The sequence below is a fragment of the Phoxinus phoxinus genome, assembly GCF_949152265.1.
Source record: "Phoxinus phoxinus genome assembly, chromosome: 2".
NCBI classification, from domain to species: Eukaryota; Metazoa; Chordata; class Actinopteri; order Cypriniformes; family Leuciscidae; genus Phoxinus; species Phoxinus phoxinus.
The window spans coordinates 4999695-5016905 of NC_136877.1; the positions used below are offsets into that span (position 1 = coordinate 4999695).

General features: G+C 39.5%; 1 protein-coding gene across 12 annotated transcripts in view; it reads left to right on the forward strand.

Moving 5' to 3' along the window:
- The window catches only part of neo1a (neogenin 1a), a 180151-nt gene that overhangs the window by 100082 nt on the left and 62858 nt on the right, over positions 1 to 17211 (forward strand). For all 12 annotated transcript variants that reach the window (XM_079598740.1, XM_079598743.1, XM_079598735.1 and 9 more), the window contains exon 4: positions 3249 to 3399. In XM_079598740.1, the coding sequence (XP_079454866.1) occupies positions 3249 to 3399 (151 nt within the window). The remainder of the gene's footprint in view (positions 1 to 3248; positions 3400 to 17211) is intronic.

The following is a 17211-nucleotide window of genomic DNA, read 5'->3' on the forward strand; positions in this document are numbered from 1 at the left end:
CTGATTGGTCAGATAGCCCAGTCTTTTGTGATTGGTCTACTCTGCTCTAAATGAGATGTTCGGGAACGTAAAAGGTCGGCAAAGTTTTAAAGATCGCAGATCCACTTTTCATGCACTTCCAAAGGATAAAGGTTATGACTCTGGCTCAAATTAATACAGTAAAACAGCATCATCGTTACTGGGAAAAATATTACCACATGAGGGAAATCATTGTGGTGTCCGAAGATGTGAAAAAATAGGCATAAACCTAGCTTACACATGTACCCAAATTATTATACGCCTGTTTAACTGAAGCTAATTTGGGTTGGTTTCTCCCATCCCCATACAATGTCGAAGTGTGTTTGTATTACTGTGAGGACAGACTGGGTCATCTGACCAATCAGAACAGAGTAGACCAATCAATTTGAGCCGGAGTCTTAATCCTTATCCTTTGGAAATGCATGCATTCTTGATCAATGATCTTTGAATCTTTGCCCACCTTTTACATTCACAAACAGCGCTATTACACACTACATGAAATGTAATAATACTATGTCTTTAAAACTTTATTTTATTTTATTCATAACCCTTTATATGAGACGTTTTTAATCCATGACGAACATAAATTCAGTTGGGTTTGTTCAAAAAAGTTTTCCTCCTTAAAAGAACAAAAGCTCTTAGGAGGAAAGGCCAATTTCCCTTCATTCCTGACAATAAAAATGCAAGACATTGATTCTGATGTGATTTTTCATACCCTACTGAAACTCACACAGTTGCAGAGAGAGAGAGCGTTTTAAAGGAAGCCTCCTGGAGCAGGACGGCCACATGTGGTGTTATCAAGAGAACAATGTAATTTATGCTGAAGTTAAAGAGAGCTGAGCTGCTTTGTGGCAGATACTCAGCATGCAGAACGCAAACCAGGCCTGAAGCCCGTCGCCTGCCGAGGTTATCACACCAAACACGAGCAGAAGGCAACATGAAGCAGTGATATGTGAAGAGAGAAATAAAATAATTTCCTTTTCCCTCAGTGAGATCAATAAACAACGAGTATTAAAGAGAAAAATGTAAGAGCTTAAGCCTAAAAGGTTGAGTGCATACTTACTGTCTATACAGTAAATGTTAAAAAAGAATAAAAGTAAGTCATTTGTAGAGGATCCCCAAGGAGAGGCACTTTTAAAACATTGCTGTTTGTTTGAGCGTCATGAAATATAAACTTCTAGCTCAACCAATAGCATGAGTTTGTGTTTTTCTGATATCTTATCTTAGCCTACTTTTTAAGCCCCCCCAAAAAAGCCCAAATTGTGTTACATTCATACTCAGGGCCCAATTTTAACGATCTAAAATGCAAGTATCAAACGCGAAACACAAGTAACTTTGTGGGTGGATCTCGGCCCGACACAAATCTAAAATGTGTTGGTCTGAAGTCGCTTCATTACTCATAGGTGTGGTTTGGGTGTGCAATAAACCAATCAGAGCGTCCTCTCACATTCCCTTTAAGAGCAGGCGCGCTTGTTCCATGGCGGATTGCTATTATAACGGCGGATTTGCCGGCACACGCCAGGAGCGATTCACAGCCGAGGAGACCGACGTTCTCGTCAGGGCCGTAAAACACAGAGAAGTGACATTGTATGAGGATGGGAGATACCCACACAAATAAGCTTCGGTTAAACAGGTATCATAGATATTTTGAAGAATGTCGGTAACCAAACAGTTAACTGGTCCCATTGACTTTTTTTTTCCTACTATGGAAGTCAATGGGACCAGTTAACTGTTTGGTTAACGACATTCTTCAAAATATCTTCCTTTGTGTTCAGCAGAAGAAAGAAATTCATACAGGTTTGAAACAACTTGAGGGTGAGTTGATGACAGAACTCTCATTTTAAAGTGAACAACTATCCCTTTAAAATAGCATCTGAATAACACGCAACTGACTTTTAGACTAGGTTTTTCCTGGTCAATGGCGGAATTGTTTTCTGAAGCCGCAAAATAGCAGCAGGGAACGTTTGCGCCGGAACACGCCTCCTCTTTTCGCTGAACCGAGTGCAAGTTCATTCCCTAATTTACAGACGTGCGTATGTGGAGGGTAAAGTCCGCTGTACGTCGGTTGCAAAATAGGGTGCAAGATACGGCCCTTAAAGAGACAGTCCCCTCAAAATGAAAATTCTGTCTTCATTTACTCACCCTCATGTGGTTGCAAACCTCTTTTCTCTGTGGAACCAAAGGTTGGGAAACCAAACAACATTGGACCCCATTGACTTCCATTCCATTCATTCCATATCTTGTTTTGGGTTGTTCGACAGAAGTAAGTCATACAAGTTTGGAATGACTTGAGGGTGAGTAAATACAATAACAGAATTTTTATATTTTGGTGAACTATCACTTAAATAAGAGGTAAAAGTTTCCCATTGAAGTAAGAAACATAAACGTAAAGAAGTTGCGGTAGTCTTTTCTTCTCTGTTGTGACATATATCCGAGTGAAACGGTAGGGCCATTGGTCGATCTCATGTGAGTGACAGGTTATAGCCCCGCCCTCGTCATCAGAGAAGAGAAGTCGGGGAAGAGGGAGGGGAAGTTATTTTGAGTCCAGATTACGAGGCACATAATAAAAAATGATGTGCACGGAAAAATAATTGATGGTAAACACTGCAATATTCCATAAAAATAAAAAAAACTAGAATCGTCAATTCTGATTTCGTGGTGACTTTAATAGTTAACAGTGTTGGGTATAAATGCATTACTAAGTAATGAATTACTGAAATTTAATTACTTTTCTCTTGAGTAAAGTAAAGTAAGGGATTACTCTTAATTTCCCTGTACTTTAATTACAGTTATTCTGATGTAATTGCATTAAATAAATACTGTATAGACTATAGAACCATTCTATATAAAACTAGTGGATTTAACATCAAATTTTAGTCATGTTAAAAATGTTAAAATGTATGTTTTTAATGCAACCTTCTCACTTTAAATTAAGAATAATTTATGCAATTTTATATCAATTATTTGATAGAATTAAAAGAGCAGCTTCATGTTTATCCTTGTATTGTTCAACTGGTCGAGGTTGATATGGGATTTAGAAAGTAATAAGTAATGCAATACTTTTTAGAGTATTTTTTATTTTATTTTTATTTATTTATTTAAAAAATCATATTAGTATAATTTTTTTATTATATTTTTTTTCTTTTTGTTAAATAATTAGGTTTTTTTTTTTTGGTCAAGTGATGCACATGTGCAGACACTGACTGCATCCACTTCTCTGTGTTGTGCAGAATCCGGAGAGGAGAGGACCCTGGAGTTTCTCCTGGAGCCTCAACCAGTGTCTAAAGTCGTGGGGGAGAGCGTGCTGCTCCCCTGTGTGGCGACGGGATATCCCACAGCCTCCGTCACATGGATGCACAGAGACCAGCTCATTGAGGACAGGTAGGGATTTCAATCTCAGTTTGCATCAGTTTTGTCTTCACAGATGTCCAGGGTGGATGGAGACACTGCTATTAATAGATCCAGAGCTCTAAATCAGACAGTGATTTCCACTAGCAGGGCATTGATTCCTCGGTGTGTTGCCAGTGTGACGAACATGAGCTTTGAGTCCCGCTGTGGCAGCAGTGTCCACTTTTAGGGATCGCTCTCCGTGAACGTCTGCTGTGCTGCTGGCATTCAGCCCCGTCCCGTCCCAGATGCCCGAGGAAATAATTACAGTGACGGCGCCCGCCTGAGAGGTGTAAATACCAGTCAAGACTGCAAGCGTCCACACACACACACACACACACACACACGCGCGCACAGACACACACACACACACACACACACACACACACACACACACACACACACACACACACACACACACACACACACACACACACAAACTCACTCTCACCCCTCTCACACCCTCACACTCACCCTCTCACACACACAACACAGAGACCCTCACACTCACCCTCTCACACACACAACACACACACCCTCACACACACCCTCTCACTCACACAACACACAACACACACACCCTCACACTCACCCTCTCACACACACAACAGACACCCTCACACTCACCCTCTCACACACACAACACACAACACACACACCCTCACACTCACCCTCTCACACACACAACACAGACACCCTCACACTCACCCTTTGACACCCTCACACTCACCCTCTCACACACACAACAGACACCCTCACACTCACCCTCTCACACACACAACACACACACCCTCACACTCACCCTTTGACACCCTCACACTCACCCTCTCACACACACAACAGACACCCTCACACACACCCTCTCACTCACACAACACACAACACACACACCCTCACACTCACCCTTTGACACCCTCACACTCACCCTCTCACACACACAACAGACACCCTCACACACACCCTCTCACTCACACAACACACAACAAACACACACTCACACTCACCCTTTGACACCCTCACACTCACCCTCTCTCACACACACACACTCACCCTTTGACACCCTCACACACACACACACACACACACACACACACACACACACACACACACACACACACACACACACACACACACACACACACACTCACACACCCTCACACTCACCCTCTCACACATGCACACACAAACACACACACACACACACACCCTCACACTCACCCTTTGACACCCTCACACACACACACACTCACACACACCCTCTCACTCACACAACACACAACACACACACCCTCACACTCACCCTCTCACACATGCACACACAAACACACACACACACCCTCACACTCACCCTTTGACACCCTCACACACACACACCCTCACACACACCCTCTCACTCACACAACACACAACACACACACCCTCACACTCACCCTCTCACACACACAACACAGACACCCTCACACTCACCCTCTCACACACACAACAGACACCCTCACACTCACCCTTTGACACCCTCACACTCACCCTCTCACACACACAACACACACACCCTCTCACTCACACAACACACAACACACACACCCTCACACTCACCCTTTGACACCCTCACACTCACCCTCTCTCACACACACACACTCACCCTTTGACACCCTCACACACACACACACACACACTCACACACCCTCACACTCACCCTCTCACACATGCACACACAAACACACACACACACCCTCACACTCACCCTTTGACACCCTCACACACACACACACACTCACCCTTTGACACCCTCACACACACACACACACACTCACTCACCCTCTCTCTCACACACACACACACACACACCCTCACACTCACCCTTTAACACCCTCACACACACACACACACACACTCACACTCACACACCCTTACACTCACCCTCTCACACATGCACACACACACACACACACACACACACACACACACACACACACACACACACACACACATAATATCTTTGTCACACCGCTCTCCTGAGAAACATTGCCAGGCTGTTCAGAGATTAGACCTATAAGACCCTTTTCCTGCTTCATTCTCATTAGCTGGGTGTCCAAAGGAAATTAAGTTCTGTTTCCATGCACTGCCCTGATAAACCTGGAAATATAAGCAAAATTTCCAGGCCTGGAAAATTAATTCAAATAAAGATGTTCTAATTTTTGTATTTTTCACTATTTTGTCTAAATTAATTGAAAATAAAACACTAAAATCAGTTGTTTTAAATGCTACAAGTGAATTTGGGCACTATAAATTAATTTATATGAGATTTTCTAAGTATACATTTAACAGTGGTATTAAAGGTTTACCCAACAATGATAATTCTGCAATCTGTTACTCATCCTCATGTCGTCCCAAACCCATAAGACTTTTGTTGATCTTCAAAACACATATGAAGGTGTTTTCAAACCTTAGACAATTTAAAACCTGATCCAAAAAACATAATCCACATGAATCGAGCGATTTAATGCAAATCTTCTGAATGACGACATGATCGCTTTGTAGATTTATGATGAACAGATTTAGTTGATCAACACACATGCAGTACAGAGAGCACATCAACGCGTGAGAACCAATAAACAAAAGTTTTGGTTATGGACTTTCAATATGAACAGAAATCTCACGTTTCAATAAAGATATCTCCATTTGTGTTTCAGAGATGACGATGTGTTTAAAACAACGTACGGGTCAGTGAATGATGACCGAATTTATTTATTTTGGTGAACTAACCCTTTAAATGATTCAAATTTATAAAAATCAATATCAGCCGATTGCGAACGACTGGGAAGTCAAAGAAAAATCAAGGAATTTCATTGGCCAAAACATGTGGAAAGACCCTGTACTCTTTTACGGTTTCTCCATGTAAACTTCTCAGTCTTTTATAAGCTAGATCTGTGAGGTTTTTAGATTGGTTTTCAAACCAAAAGAGAAAAGAAAGAAATTCTGTTCTCTAGTCTATACGAGATGTTCCTCCTTCAATGCAACTGGTATTTTTTCACCTGTTTTATTGTCCAGATTGCTTAGAAAAGTAAAAGCAAGACACTCATCATTCTTGTCTGAACATAAAGTGCAGAATTGTTTTTTGCTCAAATCCCCAACCGTTAGTATGAGCAATTTTAATGGTGTTGCTTTCCTTAGTAAACACCACTAATAATTGCCTTCCAGTGAGTTTGTCATAACAATAATTACCACATACATTGGCTTGAATGCAAGTATCCCCAGAGTTGCCGTCTTCACACGATGACTTCATTAATCAAACCGCTGAGGTTATTTGAACTGAAAACGATGTTTTGCTCTTGACAATTAAAAAGTGCCGGTGTTTCCCTGAAGGACTGTCAGCCAGTAATTGGGAAGGTTGAGTGGAAGAGCAATGGGGAATATTTATAAGGACTTTGGGTTAGTATTATCAGACGAGGCATCCAAGCCCGGTCCTGACGTATGTCTGAGTTTCTGAAGACGCTCCGGGGATTAACCACGGTAAACGGTGGAGTCGGAGAGGCAGAGCAGAGATGAAAGCGTACAGTGAGAGTTACTGTTTATTGCCTCATATCGGGGTCCGTATGAAGTGTGACTTCAATCCTCCGAACCTTAACACACAATTTAAACGTTGTACAAAAACACGCTCGCGGTCCCTTTGATCATACTGTGCAATATGAATATCCAAATATTTCTATAGTACAGTACAGAGACATTCAGTTCATATTGTCATATGAATATTTTATGATGTAAACTACAGGTATACATAAAATAAACTAATAATGAATGAGATTCTAGAAATTATTATATATGGAACACAAAACCAGTCACATGTATTTATACATCAAATGAAAGCTGGATAAATAAGCTGTCCATTGATGTATGGTTTGTTAGAATATGACAATATTTGGCAGAGATATGATAATTTGAAAATCTGGAATCTGAGGGTGCAAAAAAATCGAAACATTGAGAAAATCTCCTTTAAAGTTGTGCATTTCTGTTCACGATCGTGCTGCTATTACTCACATAAATAAACATTTTATATATTTATGGTAGGAAATTTACAAAATATCTTCATGAAACATGATCTAAATATTCTAATGATTTTTGGCATAAAAGAAAAATCGATCATTTTGGCCCATTCAATGTATCTTTGGCTATTGTGGCTGGTTTTGTGATTCAGGGTCACATTTGTGAAGTTTGCCTTATGAATTGATTGTCCGGATGGAAAAACTGGATCATTAAGGTGGGCCAACGATCCCTGAGGGGTTTTCATCTGCACCAGTTCAGTGAAACCACTGATCAACCAACTAGCCATTCATCCTGTCCCTTTGTTCCCATGTCCTTGATTCTCTGAAACCCCATTTAAAATCCAATTTGGGGTTTATCATTGTCTGCTACTCTCCTGATATATAAGGGTTGGATGAAATCATTGCAGGATGACCATTGGCAGAGTTGCTTATCAATGTTAATGGCCTATAATTTCTGCAGCCTTTTGCTCAGGATGTGTATTAACAAGATTAAAAGCTGTTTTCAGCTCACTCTCCAGATATCAAATTGATCCTGTTTGCAATAGAGTCTAGAGGGGGAAAGGTAGGCTAATACACTTTAGCATACCTATAAAAAACTGTACTTACAGAAATTATATGCATTGAAAGAATATACTTAAGTGCAAACTAAGGGTACGTTTACACAACAATGATATGCTTAAAACTGGGAAGTTTTTTCCTTTGAGTTTTCCGCGTACAGACAACATCAACAATCAAAACGATCCGCATTCACACGGATCCGCGAAAACGACAAAAAAACGCTGTATTCTGCTCCAGGCCAGTAGATGGCGATAAAACACTATAGCCTGAACACGTAATACGCATGTGCATGACGTCATCGTCTTCAGAGATTCACGTTTTTGTAGTTTACACGGAGATTGTTCTCAAAAACGTGCACTTTGAGTTTTTGAGGTTTTTTTTTTTGTTTTGAAAGTTTTCGTTTTCAAGCACCCAAAACGCAGTTGTCATGTAAATGAGCGGCCAGAATGCATCAAAAGTTTTACGTTTTTACTTGAAAACGGTGTCGTGTAAACGGCACTTAAACCAAATTATTGCCTATGGTAATTTAATTTTGACTGGAAATTGAATGTCATGTATTTAAATATAATTTCTAATCACTCATATGTGACCCTGGACCACAAAACCTGGGTCACATGGGTCATTTTTAAAAAATGAAATAAGCTTTCCATTGATGTATGGTTTATGATAGGACAATATTTGGCTGATGCCCCATCCACACTACTGCGTTTTCGTTTAGAAACGGAGACCTTTTGCTACGTTTGCACCTCCTGTCCAGACTACAACGGCAAAAACGAAGACCTAAAAACGGAGAAGTTTAGAAACGCTACCAATCAACTGCGTTTTGAATCTCCGGAGGGCGTTTTAGTGAAGACGGTCAAAACGGAGGACTTTACAAACGATGACGTAGAGGCTCACGCTCGGCTCTATGATTGGGTGTCATCAGTCATGGCGTATCCTTCCCTGATTCGTCAGCCACCCATCACATGACCCGTCCCCGGGAAGAAAACACAAAACCAGCCTGGACTACGTAACGTTAGTGACTGCAACATGGATAACGAATTACAAGCGTTACTGACGTTGATGTCTTTGCTAGCAGCTGTTGTGCAAGTAAATAATGCATTTTACAATCCTACAACTGCCGACATGCGCCTGTTTACACCGGCACGCGCATGCCCAGTGTTGGTGAATGGTCACGTGATCCGCGTTTTCAGTCGTTTTAATGTGGACGGAGATCAATTCTAATACGCAGCTAAAACGCTGGTGTGGATGGAGATCGTATTCGTTTTAATTCTCCGTTTCTAAAACGCAGCAGTGTGGATGAGGCCTCAGGCGATACAACTATACAATTATTTGAAAAACTGGAATCTGAGGGTGCAAAAAAATCAAAACATTGAGAAAACATTGTCCATTTATGTTCGTTATTGTGCTGCGTTCACTCACAAAAATATACGGAATTTTCTAAATATCTTCATGGAACATGATGTTTACTTAATATCCTAATGATTTTTAGCATAAAAGAAAAATCTGTAATTTTGACCCATACAATGTATTGTCGGCTATTGCCACAGATATACACGTGCGACTCGTGACTGGTTTAGTGATCGAGGGTCACATATGTAATGCTGAAGCTGCAATTTATTACATTTAAAACATATTAACATTAAATGTAATATCGAATAACACATTGCAGTTAAATATAAGATCAAGTACATGTGCTTCAGTGTGTTAGTCGACACAGTCCATCAGTCCTCACAGATCGAGCTCCCTCGTGTGTGTGTGTTGGGGAAAAAGTGTTTTTCTAATGTCGAAAACCAAACAGTGCTTTATTGAGCGTGGAGTCGTTCCAACGGCTGGCACTAGCAGCGTTCCCATCTCTCAGGATGAGATCTTCTCGGCAGGAGGAGTCACTGGGCCGAGAGCTGAGAGAGATAATAGCAGGTTTGAGGAGATGCTCGGGCTTCTTAGTGGGAGTGTAACAACAGGCTGGATTCACTGAAGGATAAATACTGAAGACTGGCACATCGAGCTGAAGAGAGGGAGGAAAGGAAAGCCATTTGTTAAATAGAATTAGATATTATCGTTTGGATACCAAGTAATGTCATTTATAGTCTTGTGTTTCCAGACTCCTGCCTTTTAAGCATAAGATCTGGTCCATGTTAAATGAGTGGTATACATTAATGCCATTTTCACAAGATGTGAAATAATGTCCCTAGAGTGTGTATATGAAGTTTTAGCTTAAAATACCCCACAGATATTTTTATATAGCATGTTGAAATTGTCACTTTTTGAGGGTGAGCAAAAACGCACCGTTTTTGTGTGTGTCCCTTTAAATGCAAATGAGCTGCTGCTCCCGACACAGGGGGCGGAGCTTCAACAGCTCGTGTCCTTTTACCTCACACACACACGGACTGAACGTTTCAAAAACTTTAGCCTTTTATGTTCAAACCGGAGTCAGATAATGATGGAGAGACTCAAGAAGAAGTGAAAACATGTAGAAGCAACAGGACATTTCTGATTGGTTAGTTGATGAAGAATTTATGTATCTTATGTGTAGTTATCTTCTAGTCATTGATTAGCATATTATGTCATGGTAATCTTTAAATCGTGTTCAGGGGGCGGGGTTTATGCAAATTCTAGGGTTGGTGATGTCACTAACCCGGGAGGAATGTCATGTAGTTCCTACCAGCCGTTTGTTGTAGTCCTTAAAAAAACATTTCTTTAAAAGCAAATATCTCCCTTTGTTTTTAACTGTGAGCGTTGTAACTTTGCAGATGTTGTTTCTGCTCAAACAGCAACATTACACACTAACTAAAGTTAGAAAAGTGAAATCATACTCAACCACCCCTTTAAAGCTATAATTCTGGCCCGTCTGATTGTTGGAAAGTCACCAACCACTTCACTTTTCACTTCTTTGCTCTATTTCAAACACATCTAGAGTATCATCTGTGTAAATTATAGTTCATTATATAGTCATTATATTTGAGTATTTTAACAAGATATGTGCATGTTGGCAGTCCTTTGGTGGTCACATGAGTTGCTGGAAAGCAAATGAATTATTATTAATCTTTTTTAGTATGTGTTTTTTATTTTGATTCTTTTTTCATTTCATTTATTTATGTATTCTCTTTTCATGGTAATGCAACACGAAATGCCACAACAACAATCCAACAAACCGACAAAAATACATTCCATGACAGGAGTAGGAGGAAGAAGAAATAAATGAATGTTTGTTTATTTTAATTTTAAATTTTTATGATGTAAATAAATATCAGCTCACGAACCCCAGTTTGGAAAACATATTTTATAGAAATATAGGAATGTATAGTGCAGTGTTTACAGGAAAGTAAACACTGTTTTCTGCGTGTAATATGCATCAGATGGTCCGTGGGTGGGCCGTCCGAAGCTAAAACTACAGTACATCATTTATGACTTTTCTGAAATGAAAAGTGAAGGGTTGGAATGCATTCTGCTGGATGTCTGTTTTATTGTTTGGCAGGACATTACCGCTGTTGTACAACCCATGCATCACTATAGCAGGATTCATTTAGCCAGATGTCCAGCTGCTGTTTCTCACTGGAAACTATGAATTGTGCCTCCCTCTTGTTCTCTCTCTCGTCCCTTTTTTCCGTCGTGTCCCGTCCCTTTAGGAATGACTGTGGCGTCTCCTTTCAACAACTAATGACACATCCACGGCTAAACCCGGTTCATTCAGACCTCTAATGTGCGCATGTTACGCAGGCTGTGGTTTTGGGCTTATAGTAATGTGCTAATCAAAAATATCGGTTAACCATTGGAAGCACCTGTGAAACAAATAAAGAAAGGTACGATGATAGTCCATCTCAGCCCAGCTGGGAAAAACAAACTCTCCGACTGAAAGATGAAGCTCTTCATATTGATTTTTAGGCACTGTTTACATCTATTATTAGTATTAAGATGCATTTTGGTCGATCGGATCATAAGTAGACAAGGGAGACACATTCCCGTTTACACCTGCTGTGTCTTTTGTCCACTTGTGTCCTGAGAGAATCTATGGGTGGGTAAATTTATGTTTTTTTTCAGATCTTTTGATCTAATGGACAAAATAAACTTACGCAATTTACATATGAACGCGACCGGAGACGATGGAAAAACACTCGGAGAGCATCAGCTTTAGTTTCTGCTCTGAAGCCGCAAGACCAGCCGAACGCTGTGAGTGTGTGTTAGAGATCAGGAATGATGAGAGAACATTGTGTTCGGTACGTTTTTCATCTTCAAACCAAACTTGAGTCTTCAGCCGACAAAGTTTAATTCCCGTCTGGCTAGAGCTCTTCCCATAATGTTCACGCATTAGACCAGCAGACGGAGAGAAGACGTTGTTTTGTGGAGATTTGAACACATTCGACCACATGAGCGTTTACACTACAAAAGCAATCCGGTCAAATGTGTTTTCTAGCTCTGGAAGAGGTCAAAAGTGGACAAACTCAAAACGCTTTAGACCCCGTTTACACCTGTATTTAGCGTCGTCCACTTGTGATCCGATTAGGGCTGTAGTCAAGACCACCTCTGTCGAGTCCAAGTCAAGTCCAAGACCAGGACTAGTCGAGTCCAAGTCAAGAGAGGTTTAAATCCAAGACAAGACCGAGTCCAAAAAGATTCGAGTCCGAGTCGAGACCAAAAGCCATATTTGGCAAGACCGGTGGCCGAGACCGAATCCGAGTCCAAATACCAGCGAGTCCGAGACAAGTCCCATAGAAAAACCATAGAGTCTGGACTCGAGTCCACAACCGGACTCGAGTGCCCTGGATCCGATCGACCAAAACGCATCTTAACACCAGGTGTAAACAGGGTCTTGCACTCATTTTTTCCTTCTTCTGAGGTATTTCGTTTGAGGCTCAGTCTTATAAAAGAGCAGAATATGTTACATATGGTCAAACTCAGATAGAACATAATATTTAGGATTTAGAAAATAATATGACATTACCTCATACGGGTTCTTGCTGGTTCTAGCTTGTTCTTTGAATGTCATGTTAACCCAGCAGCAGAATACGGTTGACAGTCCTGTATTCGAGTCCTTAAAGGAGAACTTGGCAACTTAATAAAACTGTCTAGAAATCATTTGGATGGTTAAACAACCTGTTCTGGTGATATTGGTGACTTTCCCTGCTCCCCCCAGCGTTCCCAGGCGGAAAACCAACCTTACAACTTGGGGACTACCGTCCCGGCAAGATAGAAATTGGAAGTCTCGTGAGAAGCGAGAACGAGCGAGAAACACAAACTGCTTTATGGTTGATAACAGAATACAAAATGTACATGTCAATGTTCTATGATAATGTGTATGATGTATTACCCACCTCGGTAGACATAGCTCCACACGATAAAGTTGGCTTGCTCCGATCATAACAAATGCACATGAGCAGCGGTTGAAAGGGGGAGGAGGGCGCCGCAATTTAGTTTTTATGACAGTGTTGTGAAATATATGCCCCACATATTATATATATACTGTATATATATTATGTATATATTATATACGTCGGGGGAGCTCGTGGGGAAAACATGCGACCAACAAAAGTGAAAATCAGTGAAGAAATGACTCACTCTTAGAAGAAAAGGTTCTATATAGAACCTTAAAAGGTTCTAAAGGCGCTTCGTATTTGGAATACCCCTAAAAGGTTCTATACAGAAGAACCCTTTTTAAGGGTTCAATCAAAAGGGGTTCATTTAGGGGTTCATTCATTAATTTTGTTTTGTCAAATAATAGCCTAAAGAACCTTTGTGCCAAAAGGGTTCTTTCTTGTCATTATAGAACCTTTTTAGCATAAAAGTTACTGGGATAACTTTTTTAGCATAAAAGGTTCTGGAGTTGAGTAAAGAACCCTATGGTTCTATATAGAACCCCAATGAACCCTTTTTTTCTAAGAGTGTAGAACCTTTTAGTGGTTCCAAATACGTAGCGCCTATAGAACCTTTTAAGGTTCTATATAGAACCTTTTCTTCTAAGAGATAGTTCTGCTTTAATATGATTGCGTTCACACACAGTTTATTCATTAATGGAAGTGACTCCGTATTATATAACCGAACTCACACACGTATTTCTAGGATTCCCAAACGCATTCTCGGAATCCATTCATTAACAAATATCATTGCTTTTACATTATATATGCTTTGTAATACAGAAGGGAAAATGATGTGATATTTTTAAAAACGTATCGAGTCATGAGGATCTGCAAGGGTCTTTTCTGTCATTTATTATTACAGAAAATGTATTCTTTTTATTGTTGTTTCACTTCATATGACTTTGCCTTGGCGGACAAAAGTGTTTTAAATATTAATAAGCATGAATAATTAACCTCGATAAAGATAAACTTCATCTATTTGTTTGTAACATTGAATGTGCCACACAACCATGAATAATGAATACATCTTTTTAGGCTGAAGAGGAAGTTTTGTTGTTATAGTGAGTTTCAGACAAGATATAGTTTATTTATGACTCGTGATATATTTATTCAGACAAATTGTTTTCTTCTGTGAAATAAAATAGGATGGCATAGGCCTACTAATAAATAAGGTATTCTTCTTTAATAATTTAATATTTTTTTTCTTCATTATTCGATTCAGATTTATTTTTATTGCGCTTTTCACAATACACATCGTTTCAAAGCAGCTTTACAGAAAATGCATGAGTCCATATTACAATTTAAAGTGATCATCAGAGCTGACTGTTATGTATTTCAGAAATGTACATATCCAAAATCGCAGTTATGTATTAATTAAAACAATGTAATAATTTAAGGCAGAAACAATGAACTCATTGAAGTATCAATCAATCAATCAATCAAATCAACTTTTATTTATATAGCACAATAAAAGCAACATTAGTGTATTATTGTGATGTACAACAGGATAAATATCTAAAAAACAAAGGCCGCAAAACAAATGATAAAGGGAGTTTACATCGGAAACACCAATTTGAAAATTCAACATTAAGTAAAGAATACATGTTTGTTAACAAATGATTATGACATTTATAATATCAAATTTTTGACTTTATGAGAAGCTGAAGCTGGTTTGAACTGGATTTTCCAGTAGGATAATAGCACAGGACTCTTGCTGGTGGCATCAGGAGGAATAGTGTCGCTCCCCTACTCAAAGCTTGGCACAGCTTTAGCATCTGCTCTGTTTGGAGTCACAGTCGTAGAGCTGAACAGTTAAGGACAGAAACCATGCCAGAACCTTCTGAGCTGTTGACAAGGCGGGCTTTCATCTCGCTCGCCTGTATCTCATGACGGCATCAATCACAGGCTGGCTGCTCTGGGGCAGGTTGGGTCAGCGCCACCGGTAGTTTGGTGTTGGGTTTCTGTTGACGGATGCCAGTAGTTTGGCCTCAGAGCAGCACACTGGATATCTAGCGCTAGCTGTTAGCCTGTTAGCTGTTAGCCTGCCTGCAGTCGTGAACACATTAGTTCTGGGTTATTTGAGGCGACTCCACGCATAGAAACAAAAGCATCAACACGCCTAATGCACCAACGGTCCTGAATGAAGGAAATGTTTCCAACTTACACAAGTTGAGGAATTTTACGGGTCACTGTTAGGGGGAGGAGACGCTCACTTGTTAAAAAATGAATGGGAAAGTATTTTTTGTTTATGCCATTCTTGTTTATCTGTGTGCAAAATAGGACTTGAAAACTTAAGTTTTTTTAACAAACGGTGAGTGAAAGGAGAGAAGATGCCTAAACTTTAGATAATATTGACCCCGTGTGTGTGTGTGTGTGTGCGCGTGCATGCGTTTACAAAAAATGGGTATGACTGAATACCAATATTTGTTAGTGTGATTTTGTTATTTTCTAGCAATAAACATACAAATAAAAAGTATTTTTTTAGTAAGAAAATAAAATATAAATACGCCTAAATGGGTATTACTCTAGTTATTTAGGGGGCAAATTAAAAATTTGCAGTTAATTTGTTGTAAGTTACAATAAATTTGGTAACAGGGCTGAATGGTTGATGCCATCGCCACTACATTTAGTGTCAAATCAATAAAATAGAATATGACTGTTACCAAGGGTTATTGTAAGAAACCCTGTTAGCCATTTTCTTTCTTTATAAAAAAAAAAAAAAAAAAAGTATATATATATATAATATTTTATATCGTCTTATCTGATCCAGCTCCAAGTCTATCAGATTTAATCAAATCAAATGTTGACAAATGCAAAACATCACAAAGGACCTTTTCGGTAAAACCAAGTCACCAAGCCTATGTCTCCCTCATATTAGTTTTGAAGGCACTTGACTAGAGACACATGTGAAAATCATATTTACTTATATTAAGATAACAAAATAAGCCATTTTTAGTTCATCAATAGGGCAAATGAAAATAATTTTATCATTTGCAGAAATAATTTGATACATTTTTACTCCAATTATGGTGTGCATTCATCAAGCACTGCCATTCGGTTCACTGTTACCAAGGCGGAATATTGTAATATAGTTATTTTTTTCTTAATTTAATGTTAATTTCTAAAAAGCGCACACGATTTTAACTTGTATTCAATTGTATTTTGATGTGTATTCAGACAACTTTTGGCAACAAGGTAATTTATAGTTTACAATAAAATTTGGTAACAGGGCTGAATGGTTGATGCCGTCGCCACAACATTTTGTGTCAAATCAATAAAATAGATTATGATTTTTGTTTTAAGACAAGAAAAATATGAGCCATTTTTGTCCTATATCGTCTCATTTTGTCCTTTTTATTTTTAACAATTGAAAATACTAGCTACTATAATTTATTCATCTGATCCAGTTCCAAGGACTCTGAGTCTTTCACATTAAATCAAGTAAAAAAAACATGTTGATAAATGCAAAAAGATCTTGTCCGTAAAACTTAGTAGAAGTCACCAAGCCCGTGTCTCCCTCACATTACAGTTTTGAAGGTACACATGCGAGCTTCAGCTTTCACACTCTTGAAGGAGCGTACGAGTAGTAACGTCACAGTCCATGAAAGGAAAACATGAAGAATGAAGCGTGTCTTCTGTGGAAAAGCTCCTCGTTGGGTCTACGTGTTTCACTGCGTGTTCTTTAGCCCAAAAGGACAAAGACCCCCTTTATTGAGTCCTGCTGGTTTTCCCTTGGGTTGAGGTGTGTGTTATGCTTGAGGTAGGGTGGAGTTTCGTTGAGCTCAAGACGTTTGAGTTACTCTCTCTTCTGTGAGTCCTGTGGTCTGGCGTGTGTGTTAGACACTGTCGGGTTG